This window comes from Urocampus carinirostris, chromosome 7 (assembly GCF_059441175.1).
Source record: "Urocampus carinirostris isolate Australia breed hairy pipefish chromosome 7, RoL_Ucar_1.0, whole genome shotgun sequence".
NCBI classification, from domain to species: Eukaryota; Metazoa; Chordata; class Actinopteri; order Syngnathiformes; family Syngnathidae; genus Urocampus; species Urocampus carinirostris.
In genome coordinates, this window is record NC_142355.1 from 36,110,013 (window position 1) to 36,129,827 (window position 19,815).

Here is a 19,815-nt window from a genome sequence, read left to right on the forward strand (position 1 = left end):
CCGGAATAAATTAAATTCGTAAGTAGAGGTATGACTGTATTTTGTTTTTATTTTATCAAGTATTTGTGGTATATTTCATTATATTCTGTATTTCATTGTGTATTTTGTTGTACATTTTATTGTGTCGTGTATTTTGTTGAGCATTTGGTCTTGTCTCGTCATGTATTTTATTTTGTTGTGTATTTTGTTTTTTCGTGTATTTTATCTTGATGTGTGTTTTGTCAAGTATTTTATCCTGTATTTCATTGTGTAGTTTGTCAGGAATTTGTCAATCATTTTACCATTTTTTATTTTGTCATGTTCTTTGTCGTGTATATTTTTTGTGTAGTTTTTTTGTTTATTTTGTTCTGTATGTTGGCATTTACTTCTTTATTTGTTGTTTATTTTTTCATTTTTTTATTTCGGGTATTTATGTTGTTGTGTGTTTTGCCAATTATTCCGTCATGTTTCTCTTTGTTTATTTTTCTGTGTGCATCTATTTCAACAGAATTCTATTCAAATAAGTGGGCGGGTCGAACTGGTTGAATTTTTCACCTATTGGTTAATGAACAAGTACCCTAATCAACTGCAATGCCTTTCTTCCCCCAGGTAAGAAGAAGCAAAACATTAATAGCTGATTTGTTTATCACTGATCTCGGTATTACAATATCTATTTTTGTGTTTATTTATTTATATAGTATACATCTGTAAGTAATTATTTCATTATACAATTATTTCTACATCTAGCAGGATTAATACTGCATGAGGACGACGTTACCATGGAATTGCCATACCACCAAATCGTGCACTAACCTGTAGCGGCCCAAATGCTGGACTGGTTACTCATCTCTCCACTGCGTGTTACCACCACAATCTTATAAGCAGAACCAGGCCGCAGTCCCTGGAAGGAACAGTCCAAGTTCAACGGGCCGACTCGGCGCTGAGCCCTGAGAACCTGGTCGGCGCCGTACAGGAGGACAGCGTATGAGTCCAGGTCACCGGCTGGACGAGACCAGCGGAGGGCCAGACTAGTGCTGGTGTTCCCAAAGACCGACAGCTGGGTGGCGGCCGCCGGTCCTGACAGGGGTGGGAAGAGGAAGTTATCCTTGGCACCAAGTCACGTGGTCATAGTCAAGTCAAATCATGGGTTTAGGGAAATTTTTTGTATAATCACAAAAAGTCTCAAAGGTTTTAGAGCAGTGGTTCTTAACTCTGTTAGAGCCAACGACCTGTAATCTAAAATGTGTTTGTTTTTTAAGACCGATGTTCCATCAAAGCTCCATGTCTGCCCAATTGCGCGGTAGTCTTACATCTTTGCACACACAAAAAAAAAAATCGATTCAGCAAATAAAATAATTTTTTTCAGTAAAATAAACAAATTAATTGTCAAATAGCATGGTGAACGTCCAGCCAATCATAGATAAGATGACGAGACAAAATGTATTGGTGTCATTGACTGTTATTTTTGTTTATTCCATGGGGTGGCGCACATTAATAAGTAAGTGTATAATGGTAGGATTGATGTGTTGTCAGACAGATATCTGACCCAGAATGGCATTCGCGCCTCGGCCGAGTCATACCTAAGACTTATAACATTGGTAAAATGGCGGCGCCCTCTGTTGGCTGCGGCTGCATCGGCTCGCTACAACGGGTCAGGTGTATCGACATTTCGTTCTGTGTACATTGTTACAAAGAATGACAATACAAAGGAAATTATTATTATTATAAGGTTTTGACCGCTACGCTAGGCTATGCTAAGCGAGGCTATGCTTAGCTAGGCTATGCTACGCTAGGCTATGCTACTGTAAGCTGGTTGGTTCTCGTTTCTCATGGCCCGTGTTTAATGTAGTAATTGGAATTTAATGGAAGTCAACTAGAATAAAGACATATGTTTTCTTTAACTTGCAGACCGTTCCCAGCGTCATTACTTTAGATCACTTTAAATCAATTATAAGTATCCTCGGTCACTTCAAGTAACATCTCGGGCGTCAGCCTAGCTCAACCGGGCGTATAGATATCTCAGTAGTTTCGTATTGGGCAAAACTCCTTCAGAAATAGTATTGACATTGTTTGAGTATTGCCCAGCCTAAACGTGTTGTGCACGTACGCAGGCTAGCAAATTAAAAGTTCAGCCACTGCAGCGGAGTTAAGAGACGCAAATGCGAACCGATAAAATGATGAAACAAACGGGCAGCGACAGATCAACTCACCAAGCCAAAGTAAAAAAAGAAATGCGGTTCACTGCCGTAGTATGTGCAAATAGAAAATCAAGCGGTAAAGCTAGGTGATATTTGGTACATAACTGCATGAGAGTGCAAAAGACATAACAGGAACGAGCTGAATCTGACCCCCCCATGCAGCTTATTGAAGTGTCCCTTGAGTTTTGCCGGTGAGTACTACAAAAATTCCCATGTCCTATCGCTCCTGAGCGAGCTAAATTCCGCGTGCATTTATTGGCAAAGCAATGTCACGTGATTTTTCGCAACCAGTGATGGCCAAGTGGCCTGTGTCATGATGTATAGACATAAGTCGGTGGGTCTTTACTTCCGCAGAGGTACCACAGAACCCCTGAGACTGCCTCATCAAACCCTTAGGGTTTGATTGAACCCAAGTTAAGAAGCCCTCTCTTAGAGAAAAACTTACGTGTGCGAGCCCGTGTGGTCAGCGCCTCGCTTTGTAATCCGCCACTGGTGGTTCGGACCAAGATCTCGTAGAGCCGGCCTGGGGTGAGGCCATCGAAATTGTGTCGGGTTGGGCTGAAGCTCAGTGAGGCATTGAGGGTGGAGTTAAGTGATACGTTGAGAACGATGCCCTGCTCGTCTAGAAGCTGCAGGAAGTAGCCATCCCACACTCCGGCAGCTTCCTTCCAACTAGCCTGCAGGCTGCGTGAGCCGACCGGGTTCTCTGCCACCAGCCCTGTGACAGCCGCCGGGACTAAGCACAGCACAGTTCATTTTAGAGAAAAAGTTGGAATTCTCTTGGGAAAGCAGGCTCACCTGTGCGTCCGCTGGAGGTTAGATTGCTGGAAAAGTCACCGCTGTGTGCCTGAACCATCACGTGGTACAACTGACCCGGCTGGAGCGAGCCAAACTCCACCTGGTTCTGGTGTCTGAGGATGGTCCGTGCGTCCAGCTGGCGGTCCAGCCTATGCAGGAACACAGTGTACCGGTCCACATCGCCCTGCCCTGGCGTCCAGCTCACCGTCAAACTGCTCGTGCGTCCGCCATTGCTTACGTGGATGTTCTGCACCTGGCTTGGGACTAAACGAGCAACAGTCATTGACAATGGAGCACAAAAAGATGAGACGGTGGCTGGCGTTTTGAAAGGGGAAGCTGCCCGTGCTGTGGAACAGTCACCGGCACCAGCAAAGCTGCCAAAAAAGTTGTCACATTCCTGCATTGTGATTCCTATGTCTATGTAGGTTCCCTCTCTTTCCCTCCCTCTTGCTTCTATGTCCTAATTTCTCTCCAATCGTGACTCTCCTCATCATTATTTAATCCCTCTTTGCCCTTGGCTCTATGCTAGTTCGTGGCCTTCCTTGTCAAATCCTAAGCACTTGTTTCAGGCTCGTCTTTCCAGTGTACCAAACCTCTGCCTGCTTTTCCAGATCACCAGCCTGCCTGACAACCTCTTGGACTGACACTTTCGCTGATCAAGTTTACTGGACCAACAAACCTCCGTCTGCATCTTGGACCACGTCTGTCGCTACGTGACTTCCTGCGTACAGAACCTTGTCGGAATAAAGACCACTGTTATTTGCACTAATATGAGTTTCTGCAGTGTGATTCAGCACCACCCCCTGTGGGTCAATGACACAACTAATGTAGGATGGAATCTTCACTAGGTGGTGCAACACACCTTCCAAAGACAGCCAGGTTTTTTCAGTGTGTGCCCAACCTGTGCGGGCCTCAATGAAGCAGGTTCTCTGGTTTGGTCCGCTGAAAGTGGAGACCAAGACCTTGTAGAGTCGTCCGGGCGTCAATGAAGTTAACGGGCACTCCCCTGTGTCACCGCCCACGGTGAGCGGAGGGAAAACTTTCACGTCATTGAAGAGCAGCTGCACCTCGTAGTGATCCACATCGCCAAGGGCAGAGGTCCATGCCACTACAAGAGCTTGCGGAGATCGATGGGCCACATGCAAGGAACCCACTGCAGCCGGGACTGGACAAAGAAAACGCAGAGTAAACTCAGTTCTCAAGAGCCAAAAACGGTTTCAAAATACTCACGGGTATGAGCGTGGGTTGAGGCGCTGGCCTGGTAGCTGCCACTCCAGGTAATGACCACCACCGCGTAGAGCCGTCCCGGAAGCAGGTCTTTAAAGACGCAGTCGTTGCGCAACCGGGACACGGTCCGGTTCTGAAGCGGTTCATTGTCATGCTCGATGACCACGCGGTACAAATCCACGTCTCCGGAAGCCGGACGCCAGTACACCTTGAGGAAGTTGTCGCGGGCGCCGTGTGTCGCTGTGGGATTCTGGACCTTTGACGGCTCTGTGCAACACCAACAGAGTAAGAACTTTGTGTAGCGAGTTTTCAACCTGCCGTCAGTTGCACTTACGCGTCCTTTCCTGGACACAGGTGCGGTTTTGAAAAATTCCGCTGCGAGTGCTGACACAAATAACGTAGAGGCGTCCAGGCACCAAAGAACTGAAGGTGCATTGGTGATTGGATTTGGAGACCGCAATAGTGTGGACCATCTTGTCTCGGTGACTCAGGGCTACCAGGTAACTGTCCACCTCCCACCGAGCTGGTTCCCAGGACACGCTGAGGAAGTCAGTGCGCCCGTTGTTGCTGACGGTTATCTCGCCGACAGCAGCTGGAACTGGAGGAAGGGCGGGGATGGAGGCGTCAACAGAAAGTGATTTGGCATTGGTCTCTTTGACAGCCTTACCTGTACGGCCCTCGGCTACTACCTGCCTAGACGGGTGTCCTGCATGGACAGTCGTCACCACCACCCTGTAGAGCCTGCCAGGCTTCAGATCACTGAAACTCAGGTTGGTGTCGTCTGCCGGAACGCTTTGGTTCCTGATCACACTACCCTCGCAAACTAGCAGGACAAGGTACATGTCCACGCCACCACTGGTCCGTTCCCACTGAGCTAGGAGGCTCTCGGTGCTTCCCAGATTCATAAGCTGAAGCCTGCTTACCCGGGACGGTGCTAAGGGAGACACAAGGTCAGAAAAACACAAAACGGCAATTTCACTTTGCGTTCTCCACCTAAAAATGAAATAACTGGGGAACCGAGGGTTCATTGTAAAACACTGTAAACACCAGTCTAAAAGTCTGGGGTTTCACGAACTAAATACCTGATCCCATAAGAAACTTCGTGAAAAATCTTACAGGTCCAAGTGTCAACTGAGGCCGAGCTACTCAGGTTGCCACTGTGGGTTGTCACAGTGACAGTATACAGGCATCCAGAGGCAAGGTCATTGAAGACGCAGCCGACAGCCTCCGGAGGGAGGAGCTTGCGGGCCTCGACTGAGTCGGACTGGACTGCTTTGATAAGCGCCTTGAAGCCGTCCCACTCCCCCCACGGGGGACGCCACTGGACGTGCACAGCCGACTCGTCCGAGCGACGGATGCCAAGTTGCTGAACGGGGTCGGGGGCTGAGGAGCAAAAAAACTTGAGAACACATTGGATGAGTGTGTCATGGAGCCAAAAACAAACCGACCCAATTGCGCTTGACAGCGCGCTGTGCTAGCTAGCTCGCCACTGTGGACCGTAACCTCTGCATTGTAAACTCTGCCTGGCAGGAGGCCCAGCTCGCTGGTGGAGAACACGTGGCTCTGACTCAGCTTGCTGATACTGTCGTTGAACAGAATTGAAGAACCGTTCCATAGTAGCACGCTGTATTTCTCCCAGTTGCCACCGGGGGGCGTCCAGGTTAGACGCAAGGCGTCGGGAAGCGCCACGGCGTACAACGTTGACACTGATTTCGGAACTAAAAGACACAGATAAAAATTTTACTTAGCCGCTGCCTTCTTGCTTAGATTTATGACAAAATGAAAACTCGAATCGGTGCTCTAACATGGTGCGCTTACCCGTGTGCACCTCAAGTCGTCCCCGTAGTCCGTAATGGCTCCAGGCGATGCTGACGCGGTAGCTGGTACCCGCCCTGAGTGCTTGGACGGTACACGTAAAGCTTTTGCCATGTGGTATTAGCGGGTGGCAGTCACCGATGCTAATGTGGCGCCCGCCGTGGTTGGCAACTGCCGTCGCCACAAAGTTAGCGCACAGTGGTTGGGTGCTAAAGGTGAGAACCACCCGATCAACGGCGACTTTCACCTCTGTGAAGGACACTGAGCAGCCGGGCTGTTTCTGAAAGTACAATTACAAAATCTTAGAGAATTTTGAGGACTGTTAACTAAAGGCCTGGAACTCCCCACCCCTAAAATGACGATAGCCCCGTTAACAAAAAGGCCGCAGGTTGGACTAGGATTGGTCCTTACCAATACTAGAATCAGTGATACAGATTAGATACAGTAAACCCGGGGATACATTATGAATCAGTTGTGAAGTGGGGTTCTCAAATTGCCGTACAGCGGCGATAGAAACCTAAGGTTATTAGCTCAAGCGTGTCTGTTTCTGAGGTAAAAACAATAAAATGAACAAAATAGTACTAAATATATATAATACATGTGCATATTATTAAATTAAATAAATAAAAATACATAAAAAGAATAAGGACATTTCATTTACCTATGGTGTTTCGTGAAAAACTGGTTCAGGGGAGTGGCGAGTGGATGGAGAAGGGGGAGGAGACAAAAACGGCAGATTAAAAATGAAATCGATTTTCTAACTTTCACTTACTTGGACTGTCATACCCTTAGATACTCTTTTTTTGCTTAAATCGCCTCCTTATTTTAAATTTTATCCTAATTGTTGATTGGTTACAGACATGCAACTAAGCAAGGTTAGCGATTTATGTGCCTACTTGGTATTTCTTTATAAATGCAAGCTTTTTTTCCATGTTTTTGCTCTTTACTTTAGGAATACTAAAAGACATTTTGAATAATTGCAGTACGAAAAATACAGTATTGTATTGCAGTCTTTGACATCTTTAGGAGGCACATGATATTCTGATCTAGATGAAGACGCAGAGGCATTGTGGGAGGTAGTTCGGCCAATAGCATATCTGCATTTTCATGACGCCATGACAATATCCGATAGCCAACTCGCACCCTAAATTACGTGGACCACTAACATACAAGCATCTTAGAAACGTTTAAGCTATGAGCCTTACACAAGTTTGAATCTTAGATATCTTTGGGCACGCAAAACAATTTGCTGTGGATGTTTTTTGGAGGGTAAAATGCCGCTAAGAAGGGCCTATTCCACACTGTAAAGTTAAACCATTGAAAGATGGGGGCAGTATCCCTGGGGGTCTACTGTATGGCAAAGTCCAAGAACCCACAGAGGTACTGTACTATACCTTTTCTGCAGTCGGTATGGGACGGATTGTTGTTCCCAGCGCATGGCCCTTGGAGCTTGTGGGCGGAGATGCAGATGTCGTGGAAGGCTGGGTCAAAGGCGTTGGTAGGACACCAGGATTGGAGGCTGCCGTAGAGATGGTAGTGGAACTGGCAGGAATGCCGGCGGCTGTACTGCCAGCGCGAGAAACGGTAGAGCTCGGGAGAGGTGTGTTGGTAGAAGTGGTGGCCTGATTGGTCGCAGTTATAGCACGGACTGAAGTGGAGCCAGGACCCCTGGCGGAGGGGGTTACGCCAGGACTCGAGGCAGTTTTGGAGTCTGTGGGGGCGGTGATAGGTGAAGCCAAAAAAGCGCCGGTGGTCACAGTGGGGTATGCTGACGTTATCAAGGTGTTGTCGGAGATGGTAGAGTCAAAATTGAACGCTTGCTGTAGCATCTTTGTTGTTTGCTGCCATTTGGACCTGGCAAGCGTGTCAGATGTTAGCGCACCTGATGATGGTGTCAGAGTCTCCGATGTTACTGTGTTTGAAGTTTGCTTCCAGGTAGAAATGGCCAGATCGGGAGTCTGTGATTCTGTTGTTAATGTCTGCGGCCAATCAGATGCAGCTGATGATGTTGTCATTGACGTTTGTGGCTCTTGGGACCCTAAATGAGGCAGAGTCTCCGATGTTATTGCTATTGACTTTTGTGGGCGATCAGATGCTAACATGGGTGGAGTTTCAGATGTTAACGGCGTTGAGGTTTTAGGCCATACAGATCCAGAATGAGTTTCAGATATTGTTGGTATCAAAGTTTGAGGCCAATCTGACCCAGAGGAAGGCGGAGTCTCAGAATGTGTTGAATTTGACGGTTGCAGCGAATTAGATGTTAACAGGGGTGGAGTTTCAGATCTTATCAGTTTTGACCTCTGCGGCCATTCAGAGCCAGAAGAAGACAAAGTCTCAGATTGAATCGGTAGTAATGTTGGGGAAAAATTCGACCCAAAAGGAGGAGGAGTCTCAGATTGTGTCGGCATTGATGTTTGCGGCCAATCAGATACTAACAGCGATGAAGTCTCAGATTTTATTGCTTTTGATGTGTGTGGCCATTGAGACCTGGAAGAAGGCGGAGTCTCAGATTTTGTTGATATTGATGTTGGTGACCAATTGGACCCAAAAGGAGGCGGGGTTTCAGATTTTGTCGGCATTGACGTTCGCGGCCAATCAGATGCGGCCAAGGATGGAGTCTCCGATATTGTAGCTATTGACGTTTTCGGCCATTCAGACTCTGAAAAAGGCGGAGTCACTGATTTTGTCGGCATCGATGTTAGTGACCAACCAGTCCCAGATTTGGTCCGGACTGATGTTGGTGACCGATTAAACCCAAAAGGAAGCGGAGTTTCAGATTGTGTTGCCATTGACATTTGCGGCCAATCAGATCCAGAAGAAGGCCGAGTCTCTGATTTTGTCGGCATGCATATTGGTGACCAATCAGACCCAAAAGGAGGCGGTGTCTCAGACTTTATCGGCATTGATGTTTGTGGATCTTCAGACCCAGATGCAGGCGCAGTTTCAGAGCTTGTCGGCAGTGATATTGATGACGAAAAAGGAGGCGGGATCTCGGATTTTATAGCCATTGGCGGATATTCAGACCCTGAAAGGGGCGGCGCCCGGGATGTTTTTGTCACTGTTTGCGTCCAATCAGAGGCCCCCAGGGGATTGTTTGACGTTTGCGGCCAATCAGACCCAGCGGGAAAAGGAGACCTAGATGTTCTCTTCCAATCAGATTGTGTCTTTAATGATCGGGGCTGATCTGACACCGCCGCAGGCAGAGTTGGGTCCGTGTGCTCGGTGGCCATCTTGGCCAGCAAGAAGTCCAAGGTCACATATTGGGGTTTGGATGACCTCAATGTTGACCTTGTTGCCTCTGAACTTTCTTGTGTCTTTGAGGGAACGCTGAAGGTTGAATTTTGTTCTGGATGGAAGGAAAGAAAAAAAATGCGCATTAAATTGTAGAATTTTATCTTTTTAAACTAATTGCTAGGCACGGATCATTTTGTGTAACTCTTGCGGTAGATGTTTTTCAGGGTTAGTACATCTTTTTCATGGCCAAATTCAAGCGCTTCTTAAGCACTTAGGTTCATTCCTCCAGTGCCATTGAAATAAGACATCTGGCATGAATCATGTATTTTGTAGGGCCTCAAATATATCTGCGATTTACACGTGCGATTTTTAATCTTGCGTGGGTATTTATTAAGATATATAATTTTTTTCCATCCATCATCTGGACCGCTTATCCTCAATAGAGTCGCCGGAGCCCATCCCAGCTATCTTTGGGCAGTGGGCAGGGGCCACCCTGAACTGGTTACCAGCCTGTCGCAGGGCACACAGCGACAGACAATTCGCTCGCACATTCACACCTAGGGACAATTTGGACCGACCGATTCACCTGACATGCATGTTTTTGGAATGTGGGAAGAAACCGGAGTGGCCAGAGGAAACCCACGCAAGCACAGGGAGAACATGCAAACTCAACACAGGAGGTTTGATCTCATGACCTCAGGACTGTGCCGCACATGCGCTAACCACTGCCCCGCCGTGCTGCCCATATATAATTTTTCTTAAATCGCGAATCTATTTGTTTTCAAGACAAATGTCTCCCATCTACAGTGTTGGGTAGGGTTACTTTAACTGGATTACTTTCAATTACTTTTGGATTACTCCAATACCAAATATGCTAATAAAAGACAAAAGAAACTAAATATGAATAAAATTACTAAATTTTGTGCAGGCATGGGGAGTAACGGAATACATGCTAATGATATAACAATAGCAACAATAACAACAAGTTAACCATAGTTGTAAACGCACTATTCCCATCTCTCGTATCCCTCATACCCCATTTTTTTCATTTCTGTATTCCGCCAGTAATGTTTTTTTGTATTTAAATTTGAACAAGTGAATAGTTGGTCATTGTTTGATCTCGTCTTGTAAATTGTTCCAAAGTTTGACTTTGCACACAGACACACAAATACTTTTCCTGGTTGTTCTCGCCATTGGGATTTTGAATTTACTACAGCCCCTCAAGTTATAATTTCCCTCTTTCCGAATGAATCATTTTTGGATGTTTTCTGGCACCATGTTTTTGTTGACCTTAAATAGCAGTTGTGAAGTGAAAAATTCTACAAAATTATCCAATTTTAATAATTTGGACTGCAGGAATAAACTAGGAGTATGATCCCGATATCCTACCCTGTGAATGGTTCTAATTGCACGTTTTTGGAGGATAAAAAGGGGCTGTAGTGAACTTTTAAAATTATTGGCCCAGACTTCTGCACAATATGTTAAGTATGGCAGAACTAGAGAACAATATAATAAATACAATGCATTATAGTTTAAAATGAATTTGTATTTATTAATTATTGAAATGCTTTTAGATACCTTAGTTTGTATGTGTCTGATACGTGTTTTCCAACTTAATTTATTGTCTTTTATGACCCCTAAAAACTTAATTTCTGATACAATGTCTATTGCAGCACCATCCATTTTTACTTCTAAATCTTGATTTGCCTTGCGATTACCAGAGAATATTACTTTGGTTTTATTTAAATTTAAATTGAAGACATGGCAACAATTTCATTTACAAGCACTACAACCAAAATTCAAGCACTTTTCTCACCTTGAAAAGACATAATTAAAATTCAAGCATTCTGTAGGATTTCAAACACATGTATGAACCCTGTTTTTTTAACATATCCCAAAAAGTGGAAGGTCCTACATCAAAAAGACGAGAGCCGAGTATTCCCCGAGATCCGCAAATTTTGGAAACGGGTCCGTCCCGCTATTCGTCTATAATGATAATTAAATGAAAAGATACTTACGATCAGCGGACGTTCTTGCAATCGACATAGAAAGCAGGAGCAGAACCGCAACCATGTCGCCAGTTTGCTGTCATCCAAAGTTCTGCTCCCGTCCCGTTCGGGCCCACAGGAAGAAGGCTGGCGGGCCGCCTTTCCTCCCATTCTTGTGCGAAACGCCAGGAAATTCCAGCCCGCGTTGTCGTTTTCACACCGAACAGGGAAATGCGTCCCGACTTCCCGAAATTTGCCCTGGCTTCCGTTTTGCAATCACGTTTGACGTGGGTGCCCGCACAGTCACCCACGAACCGAAAGCCAGGGTTGATTTCGTTGGGCTCCGTATCCCAAAAAGAAAAACATTAACGGAACAGGATATTTGATCAAGGAACAAACATTCTCTTCAGTACTCGATTACAGTCACATACATCAGCTGAGACAATTTTCAAAAGTTAGCCATTAAAATATATCATTTAAAAGAAGCTAACAACAACAATACTGGATGGGGCCAGCCAGAACCTGCAGCTAAGTGGGTACTATAAGTTGCTTAAGAAGGAAACAGTGGAAAAACATGGAAAAGTCCTGAATCAAACGACTCCGTGATGTTTGCTTGCATGACAAGCTGTGGAAGTCGGTTGATGCTGAAGGACAAAGCATGCGCAGCTAACAATAACAATACTGGATGGGGCCAGCCAGAACCTGCAGCTAAGTGGGTAATGTAATTTTCTTGAGAAGGAACTAGTGGAAAACGTGGAAAAGTCCTGAATCAAACGACTCCGTGATGTTCGCTTGCATGACAAGCTCTGGAAGGCGGTTGACGCTGAAGGACAAAGCATGAGCAGCTAACAATAACAATACGGCTGTCTGACAACCATAGCCTGCAGCCATGTTGATAATAGGAGAGCTAGAGAAGGAAACAGTCGGTAAAGTGGGAATCACGGGATTCAGCAACATTTGCTTGCCTGACAAGCTCTGGAAGGTTAGTGACACTGAAAGACGAAGCAATAGCAGCTACCAAAAACAATAGCTGCTTCCAGCCAGGCCCAGTAGCTAGCCAAGCGGTAAACATGAGTGGCTAGCAAAAGAAACAGTGTAAAAGAAAAATCAAAGATAGCTGAATCACGAGACTCAATTGCAACACCAACTGCTGAAGACAATTGACACCGAGAGACAAAGCAGAAGCAGCTAACAATAACAATAGCTATAGCCTGCAGCCAAGTGGCAAACATAAGTGGCTAGAGAAGGACACAGAAGAGAAACTGTCGAAAAATTCCTCAATTACTCAGAAACATTAGTTTGCAAAACAAGCTGTGAAAGGACAAAGCCATCTTTAGTGACATGGAGCAGCTAACAATAACAAAAGTGGCTGGCAGCAAGCCATAACCTGTAGATAGGTTGTTAACTTGAGTGGCCAGAGAGGGAAGCAGTGTAAAAAAGTCAAAGATTCCTGAATCACAGGACTTTATGACATCCGCTTCCATGAGCTGTGGAAGGCAATTGACACTGAAGGACAATGCAGGAGCAGCTAACGATAACACTAGCGGCTGGCGGCAAGCAGAAACCTGCAGCCAATTGGCTAACATGGGTGGCTAGAGAAGAAAACAATGGAAAAGAGTCCAGAATCACAGGACACAACAATGTTCTCTTGCATGACAATCTGTGGAAGGATGAAGCAGGCTTTATTTACAGTACATGGAGCAGCTAACAATAACATTAGTGGTGAGCTGTAACCTGCAGACATGAGTGGCTAGAGAGGAAAACATTGGGAAAATAAGGCACCAAGTTCCTGAAACAAGGTTTTTTTTTTTAACTTTATTTGAACATTCGGCAACTTCATATCCAGCTTTTCTCTTCTAGATCGAAAACTCTCGTAGTATCTCTCGATGATGCCGTGTGTATAAAATGGGCAGTCGTGATTTCCAACTATAACAGCTATCACCTTCAAATAAACATTTTTTTTAAGTACAGTAGACTCCAAGATGCATCGTCCCCACCTTACGATGTTTTCACTTTATGGTGAGGAATTAAGTGTTTTCTGGTCCTAGAGAGTTATGCACCAAGATACATCAACAATCCAAAAACATGACGAGTTACGTTTCTAAGATGACTCTGCTATTTGTCTATAAAACGCTGGTCCCCAATTGGTTTGAGTCATGGCATGATGAAAATGCAGATATGCTGTTGGCTGAACTCCCTCCCATAATGCCTTTGCGTTTCATTCAGTGATACGATACTGTATTTTTTGTACTGTGTTTATCCTATTGGTCCTGCTTAAGTGAGGAGCACAAACATGATAACCATGAAGATGAAGCTCGTGGTTCTCAAAAAATACAAAGAAGGCCCACGAATGGTTACCCTTTCTAAGTAGCATAAACGTAACCAACGGACAGTCTGGACTATTATTAAAAATAAGAAGGCGATTAAAGCAAAGAAAACTTTTAAGACCATGACAACACTCTTTTAAAATAAGTTTTAATTAAATTTGCAGTTGCGGTCTCTTCCCGCTCTGCATCCACCTGCTACTTCACTCGACCAGCTCCTGTCATGTAACACCAAATGTAAATCAAATTTCAGTTTTCCTTTGAATGTATATTTATTTATGTCATTTAATCATTTACACATATTACACAGATTCTGTATCATTTTGTTTTTGTTTGGGATACCCGGGGGTCTACTGTAAAATAAATGTAGGAACAATTTCCAAATAAACAAAACGGGAGAAAGGCCGACGTGACTTTCCTGTCTTACGCTGTGGTTTCCGCTCGGCGCTCGGGCTGCGAGAAGAGACTTTTGAGGAAGCGCAGTTGCGCGTAGGCGGCGACGACAATGAGGGCGGACAACGCGGCCGAGCAGAGGCCGACGCGGCGGCGCTCGGACGCCATGGAGTAGTGGTCAGCGCTGTGGCGAAGGCGTCCGGCGTTGTAGTGACGGAACATGTGGAAGGCCGCGTTTTCCACACGACGAGTCGATGACTGCAAAGAGACAACCAAGACCACTTGGTAAGGGTGGGCGGGTCCATATCGAAGCGAAGCAAGTACCGTAAAATTCAGACGATAGGCCGCAATGATGCGGCTAATTTTTGCATTTTTTTCTATTGGCCACAAGGGAGCGGCCGCGCAGTGAAGGCAGCTCGCCGGCTCGTAATTTAAAGAGGCTCAGGTAAAGTATATCATTAAAACTCTTTCTGTACCATGTCTTTCTTTGTAAATATCGCATGTTTCAATGTGGGCACATGCGGCTTAAAGTCAGGTGCGGCTTATGTATGTAAAAACTAGTTTTAGCTTTAAAAATGTACTGGGTGCAAATTATAATCATATCATATATAGTCCGAATTTTATAATACTTGTATCAAATCAGGGCAGCACGGCGGGGCAGTGGTTAGCACGGGTGCGGCACATTTCTGAGGTCATGAGATCGAACCTCCTGTGTGGAGTTTGCATGTTCTCCCCGTGCTTGCGTGGGTTTCCTCCGGGCACTACGGTTTCCTCCCATATTCCAAAAACATGCATGTTAATTGGCCGGTCCAAATTGTCCCTAGTTTGAACGAGTGAGCAAATTGTCTGTCCTTGTGTGCTCTGCGACCACTTCAGGGTGTCCACTGCCCACTGCCTGAAGATACCTGGAATGGGCTCCAGCACCCCCGCGACCCTACTAAGGATAAGCGGTGCAGATAATGAATGGATGGATCAAATCAATACTATAGTCTAGAGATCAATGGTGTCTTTGGACTATATGGCACACCTGATTATATGACACATTGAACTACAGGGCACATCAGGTTAAAACATAAGATAATCAACTTATTCGTTAGAACAGAAATATTAAGGTTCTCAGGCCGCTGCTTATTTATAAGGTCCCCATCTTCACAGTGGAGACACTAGTTCCTGTTTCAGAAGATAGTTGGGGTTTCCCAGAAGCCTCAGTCACATCGGACTAACACCATAAAGCTCCAGTTACCCTTAAAGTCCCTGGAGAAGGAGTTCAAGGTGTCTCAGACCACAGAGGTGCTGCTGTACAGACTCGAGGAATCCGAAGGTCCCTAGCCAAAGATGAGGTGAAAGAAGACACTAGCAGGGCTCTTGGCAATAGCCCAGGACTGGCAGATCTGTGGACCTGGAGAAGAAGCTACAGTTCCCCCCAGCACATTGGCAGCAACACCAACATTTTGTATGTCGTTTTTAAGAAAACATAAGCCAATTTGATGTAGTGAAGGTCGGGAATTTGACCACAAGAGGGAATATGTCGCCTGTGCATGGTGTTGATGTCAAGCCACAGTACCATTTGGTACTACCGTGGAATGGAAAACAAGACTCGGAAAAGTACTTGGTACCCGTGGCGGGGTGAACTGGATCTATGTATTGGACAAGCGCCACTACTGGTCTCAGAGAGCACCAAAAACTTGTGCTAGATAGATAGATACTTTATTCATCCCCGGAGGGGAATTCACATTTCCAGCAGCATCCCTGAGCTGAGAACAATACAATAATAAAGCAGCTGTGGTATTTGACAGTGGAGAACTGCTTTGGAGCAAGCATATGAAAAGAAGTTGACCAAGTAGAAACCGCTGGTCATTGACTGTCAGTACTAAGCCTACAAAGCAAAATGTATGGCCATCGAAATTGGCAACAGTGGTTTTGTGGGGCATTCCCTCCACAAAGCTTTAACAGGAAAAGCAAGGAGCAGAGCCATCAAGAACACCAACGAATCAGCTCTAAAAGCCTCAAGATGGCTCTGGATCCAAAGGGGAGAATCATTGAGACAGGCAAATGCTACCTGAACACAAGTTGCAGGGTTGCTAGCCCGCGGCTGGGTCACCTGGGTGAGGGTCTACAATGTGTGAGACCCGACACTCCCTGTAAACCCAGGAAACATAACTACGGATGTATTCAGGGATCTGGTTTCACAACTGAAATAAATGCGGTAATCATTTATGAAATAATAGATTCTAGTTTTCTTGTTGACATCAGTATTCAGAATTCATATTTTCATTACATTGTAGCTTTTTTTCTATTGACTCTCGACTTTTGTTATGAAACAGTCGTCGTTGAAGTATTTTAGTTCTTATACTGTTAGTAAATACAATTTTTTTACACTTTTTGCATCTGTCTTCACTTTCAAAATATTGTGACATGGAAGGTGCTATAGTCATGTTTACTTGGTTAAATTTGTGTTTTCCTTACATTGCTGTTTTTTATGTTTGAATTTCTTGAAATTTGTTCTAAAACAGTTCTAACACAAATATTTATAAAGATTACTATCCTGTTTAAGTTTGAATCATAGTTATTTTGTCACGGTTGCCATGGCACACATTTGGCCCCGCCCGTGTGGCTCCAGCTGCGGCTCTTTGACGGATTGGCTTTCCGTCTATTTAAGCTGAGTGCTCTCACTCTTCCTTTGTCAGCCCATCAACGAACCTCTGCCCCGCAAGACGTGGGTTTTGACTCGGTCCTGTTTCCTGTTGGTATTTCCTGTCCGGTATTGTTCCCGTTTATTTAGTCCTGTTTAATATCGGTTTCCAGTTTCGTTCCCGTCTAGCTTGTCCTGTTTAATTTCGATATCCTGCTTTGATATCAATCCTGTCTGTCCCGCTGTTTAATATAGGTTTGCAGTTTCATTCCCATCTAGTTCGTCCTGTTTATTTTCAATATCCTGTTTTGATATCCTGTCTGTCCCGTCCTATCCAGTATCGACCCCACCTGTCCGATATATGCTCGGGCAATTGGTATAGATCTTGTAGGGCCTCTGGTTACCCATCATTCCATGCCAGACTTCTGCCTAATGTGCGTGACTCCCCGTAAAATAAAAGGCTTGTGTGAGAAACGTCACGTGTTTGGGTCCTGATCCTGTTCCGGTTCTTGACATATTTATTAAAAATAGACCATTTTCAGACGTTATCGTAATTTTAAAGTAACTCAAGGGGGAAGAGTTCAATAGTTCAATTGCCGTGAGATTTCCCAGCAGAAAGTATCAGTATCAGATCGGTATCGATCCATACTATACTGTTTATATCAGATCGGATACAAAAAAATTCTGGTATCGTCCACCACTATTGCTTAAAAGCTACGAATCAAGATAGTATTATTTTACATTTTTTACAAGTGTGAAAACAAACCTGGATGATACCCAGCGTGTCGTTGAGCTTGATGGCGGCGGCGTGACGATCGCCGGCGTCGGTGCGTTTTTCATAGTAGACACCGAAGCTGAGGGAGACTTGCACGCTGCCCATGCGGTTGTGGAAGTTGCTCAAGCACATCTGGTAGAAGCCTGAGCGACACAACTTCAATGGGCATCAAGATTCATCTATTTTCCCTGAGGTGGGGAAAAACCTAGAATTCGATACAAAACTCTGCAGCTTCCCACAAATAGAGGGAGGCTGGCATTGCCAAGCCTGGAGGGATAACTTTTACGTGGCACAAATTAGACCACTGATTTATTGGTGTAAAGATGGTTATGTTGCAAAATGGAAAAGTATAGAACTCGGGATGGCAAACACAGAGGTACTAAAAATGTCGTGCATCTATTCCAATATGGTTGGTGTAAATAATAAAGAAGAGGCGAGCAGCTTCATTTGAAATGAAAGTGAAATAAGAAAGCTCGATGCGGTTGAGAAAATGGTTGCATGGCTTTTTTTCTGCCATTTTTTTTTACCACGGAGGACGAAGTTGCCCAAGTCTTGAACCTCATCTTCCAAAAGTAAGTTAAACTTCACATTATCTTTATAGAGCATATTATATTATTAAATGTTTATTTTTTTAGTACAAAAAAATACAGGTTACTTATACAAGCCTTAAAGATACTTACCTTAAACATACAAAATATAGCACTGAAGCAACTTCCAAACAAATTCAACTTAAAAATGATCGTCCGGATTCCATCTCGTACGTAAGTAGGGCAGTCTCTTTATTTGTTATGGAGAGAACAACATTTCGAATAAGAATACACGAGACGTTTCTCAATTTATAGGGGAATTTTTTTCCATTGTCAACATTCCATCCACGCATCAAATAAATAAATAAAGGAATAATTTAGTTGATCAAACTGCTTGTGCTATTTTTGTGCAATGATGCATTGAAATTGCTGAATTTCATCACATCCTTTGATAAATTAAAAAGTCTCCGGTTGGGCAGCCTACCCGTCTCTCCGGCGTCCAGCTCCACCTGTCCGTTTGCGTCGTCCACGGTGGAAACCAGCAGGCCGCTGGGGGCGTTGACGGTGACCGACAGGTGGCGGTCATGGCCCACGCCCGTCACCCACTGCACCTGCAAAACCAAAACCGACTCACCTTTTCGGTTCCCGCGTGACAGGAACCGCTCGGTCCTCACAAAAACTCACCATGAAGCTGAGGTAAAACTTCTCTCCTTGGTGAGCAAAGTGCCAGAAGCAGTCGGTTGCGGCGGCGGGCAAGACCACCGAGAAATCGTACTGGTCGGCCCCCCAGAAGAGTTCCTGGTCCGTCATGTTGGGGCGGGGGCCGCTCAGGGGCCCTCCGTGGGCCCCAATGGCACAAAGGAGGGCAGCTAAAAAGTAAACTAGCACGTTTGGGTTCATCTTGTTCGTCTGATTGTCGATTTGGCCGGTGGCAGAGGAGCCCTCCCCCCTGCAAATTATTAACAGCCTGGGAAGGCCGGCCGCCCCGGCAGGTGCGATAACGGACAGCAAATCAGATCTTGTGGAGACACGATTTAAAATTAAGAATTCCTTCGCTTTTTAATTTCAACAATGTTAGCCGAATCAAAATCAGGCAAAATGACAATAAAGGGGTTCTTGAAGGCACCAGGATGTCAAGCGAAATAAAATACATGTCTGTCCCTTTTGTCCTCTTAGAAAACGCTACTAAGTCAGCAGAATCCTGATTTAGGACGGCACTCTCTTCTGGTGCCCAGCAACTCATTTGGGGGCGGAATTGGCTCAGGAGGTAGAGCGCTTTGGGGGCGGCATTGGCTCAGGAGGTAGAGCGCTATTCTTGGAACGAGAGGTTGCAGGTTTGATTCACTGCTCCTCCATGTTATGTGTCGAAGTGTCCTTGGGCAAGACACTGAATCCCTAATGCCCCCAATAAACAGGTAGGCGCCTTGCATGACTGACTCACTATCGGTGTGTGAGTGTGTGTGTGAATGGGTAAGTGTGAAGTACATTGTAAAAGCGCTTTGAGAGGTCTTCAGTGACTGGTAAGCAAAATGCATTCCAATAAGAAGGCTTGCTGGACACATCACCCCACTGGGTTTTAACTGTAAGATGGGACTGAAAATATGGTGTCTTGGATGTGTCTTTGATGTTGGGCATGTATGTGATATCTGAATCCTCTAGCATATTTTACCTTTTTAATTTGTTTTACCTGCACAGAAAGAAGAAGTACTCCAATTCCATTGTACTGTATAGTGACAATAAATGCTATTCAATAATTTATTTAAAACAGGAGGTTCGGGTTCGCGCCCCGGCCGAGTCATTCCTAAGACTTAAAAAGTGGTCGGCGGCGCCCTCTCTTGGCTGCGGCTGCATCGGGTCAGGTGCAATCGACATTTCGTTCTGTGTACATTGTTACACAGAATGACAATACAAGGAAATTATTATTA

At 45.1% G+C, this 19,815-nt stretch overlaps 3 protein-coding genes across 3 annotated transcripts; all 3 read right to left on the reverse strand.

Annotated features, from left to right (window-relative positions):
• Positions 1–787: 787 nt before the first annotated feature.
• LOC148363167 (receptor-type tyrosine-protein phosphatase beta-like) lies at positions 788–5,568 on the reverse strand (the record flags this gene model as incomplete). The annotated part of the gene is made up of 8 exons (XM_088340610.1): positions 788–1,056; positions 2,623–2,913; positions 2,976–3,239; positions 3,877–4,140; positions 4,206–4,469; positions 4,537–4,800; positions 4,870–5,136; positions 5,319–5,568. Coding segments are annotated over 8 exons (2,133 nt in total), but the record flags the coding sequence as incomplete, so codon positions are not given.
• Positions 5,569–5,573: 5 nt separating this feature from the next.
• On the reverse strand, positions 5,574–9,247 carry LOC148363168 (uncharacterized; the record flags this gene model as incomplete). The annotated part of the gene is made up of 3 exons (XM_088340611.1): positions 7,412–9,247; positions 6,021–6,297; positions 5,574–5,920 (listed from the first exon to the last, which is right to left on the reverse strand). Coding segments are annotated over exons 1-3 (2,460 nt in total), but the record flags the coding sequence as incomplete, so codon positions are not given.
• Positions 9,248–13,082: 3,835 nt separating this feature from the next.
• Positions 13,083–19,653, reverse strand: tmed6 (transmembrane p24 trafficking protein 6). The gene is made up of 4 exons (XM_088340750.1): positions 18,575–19,653; positions 18,375–18,501; positions 17,355–17,506; positions 13,083–14,214 (listed from the first exon to the last, which is right to left on the reverse strand). The coding sequence occupies exons 1-4, from the start codon at positions 18,788–18,790 to the stop codon at positions 13,987–13,989; spliced, it is 723 nt and encodes a 240-aa protein (XP_088196876.1). The 5' UTR covers positions 18,791–19,653; the 3' UTR covers positions 13,083–13,986.
• Positions 19,654–19,815: the final 162 nt, after the last annotated feature.

Bases quoted from the DNA above. Each gene is read 5' to 3' on its own strand.
- tmed6 (XM_088340750.1), bottom strand. From the start codon at position 18,790: ATGAACCCAAACGTGCTAGTTTACTTTTTAGCTGCCCTCCTTTGTGCC. The intron at 17,507-18,374 runs GTAGGCTGCCCA...TGTGTCGCTCAG, and splicing joins GCTGGACGCCGGAGAGACGG to GCTTCTACCAGATGTGCTTG. The intron at 14,215-17,354 runs GTTTGTTTTCAC...GTCTCTTTGCAG, and splicing joins ACACGCTGGGTATCATCCAG to TCATCGACTCGTCGTGTGGA.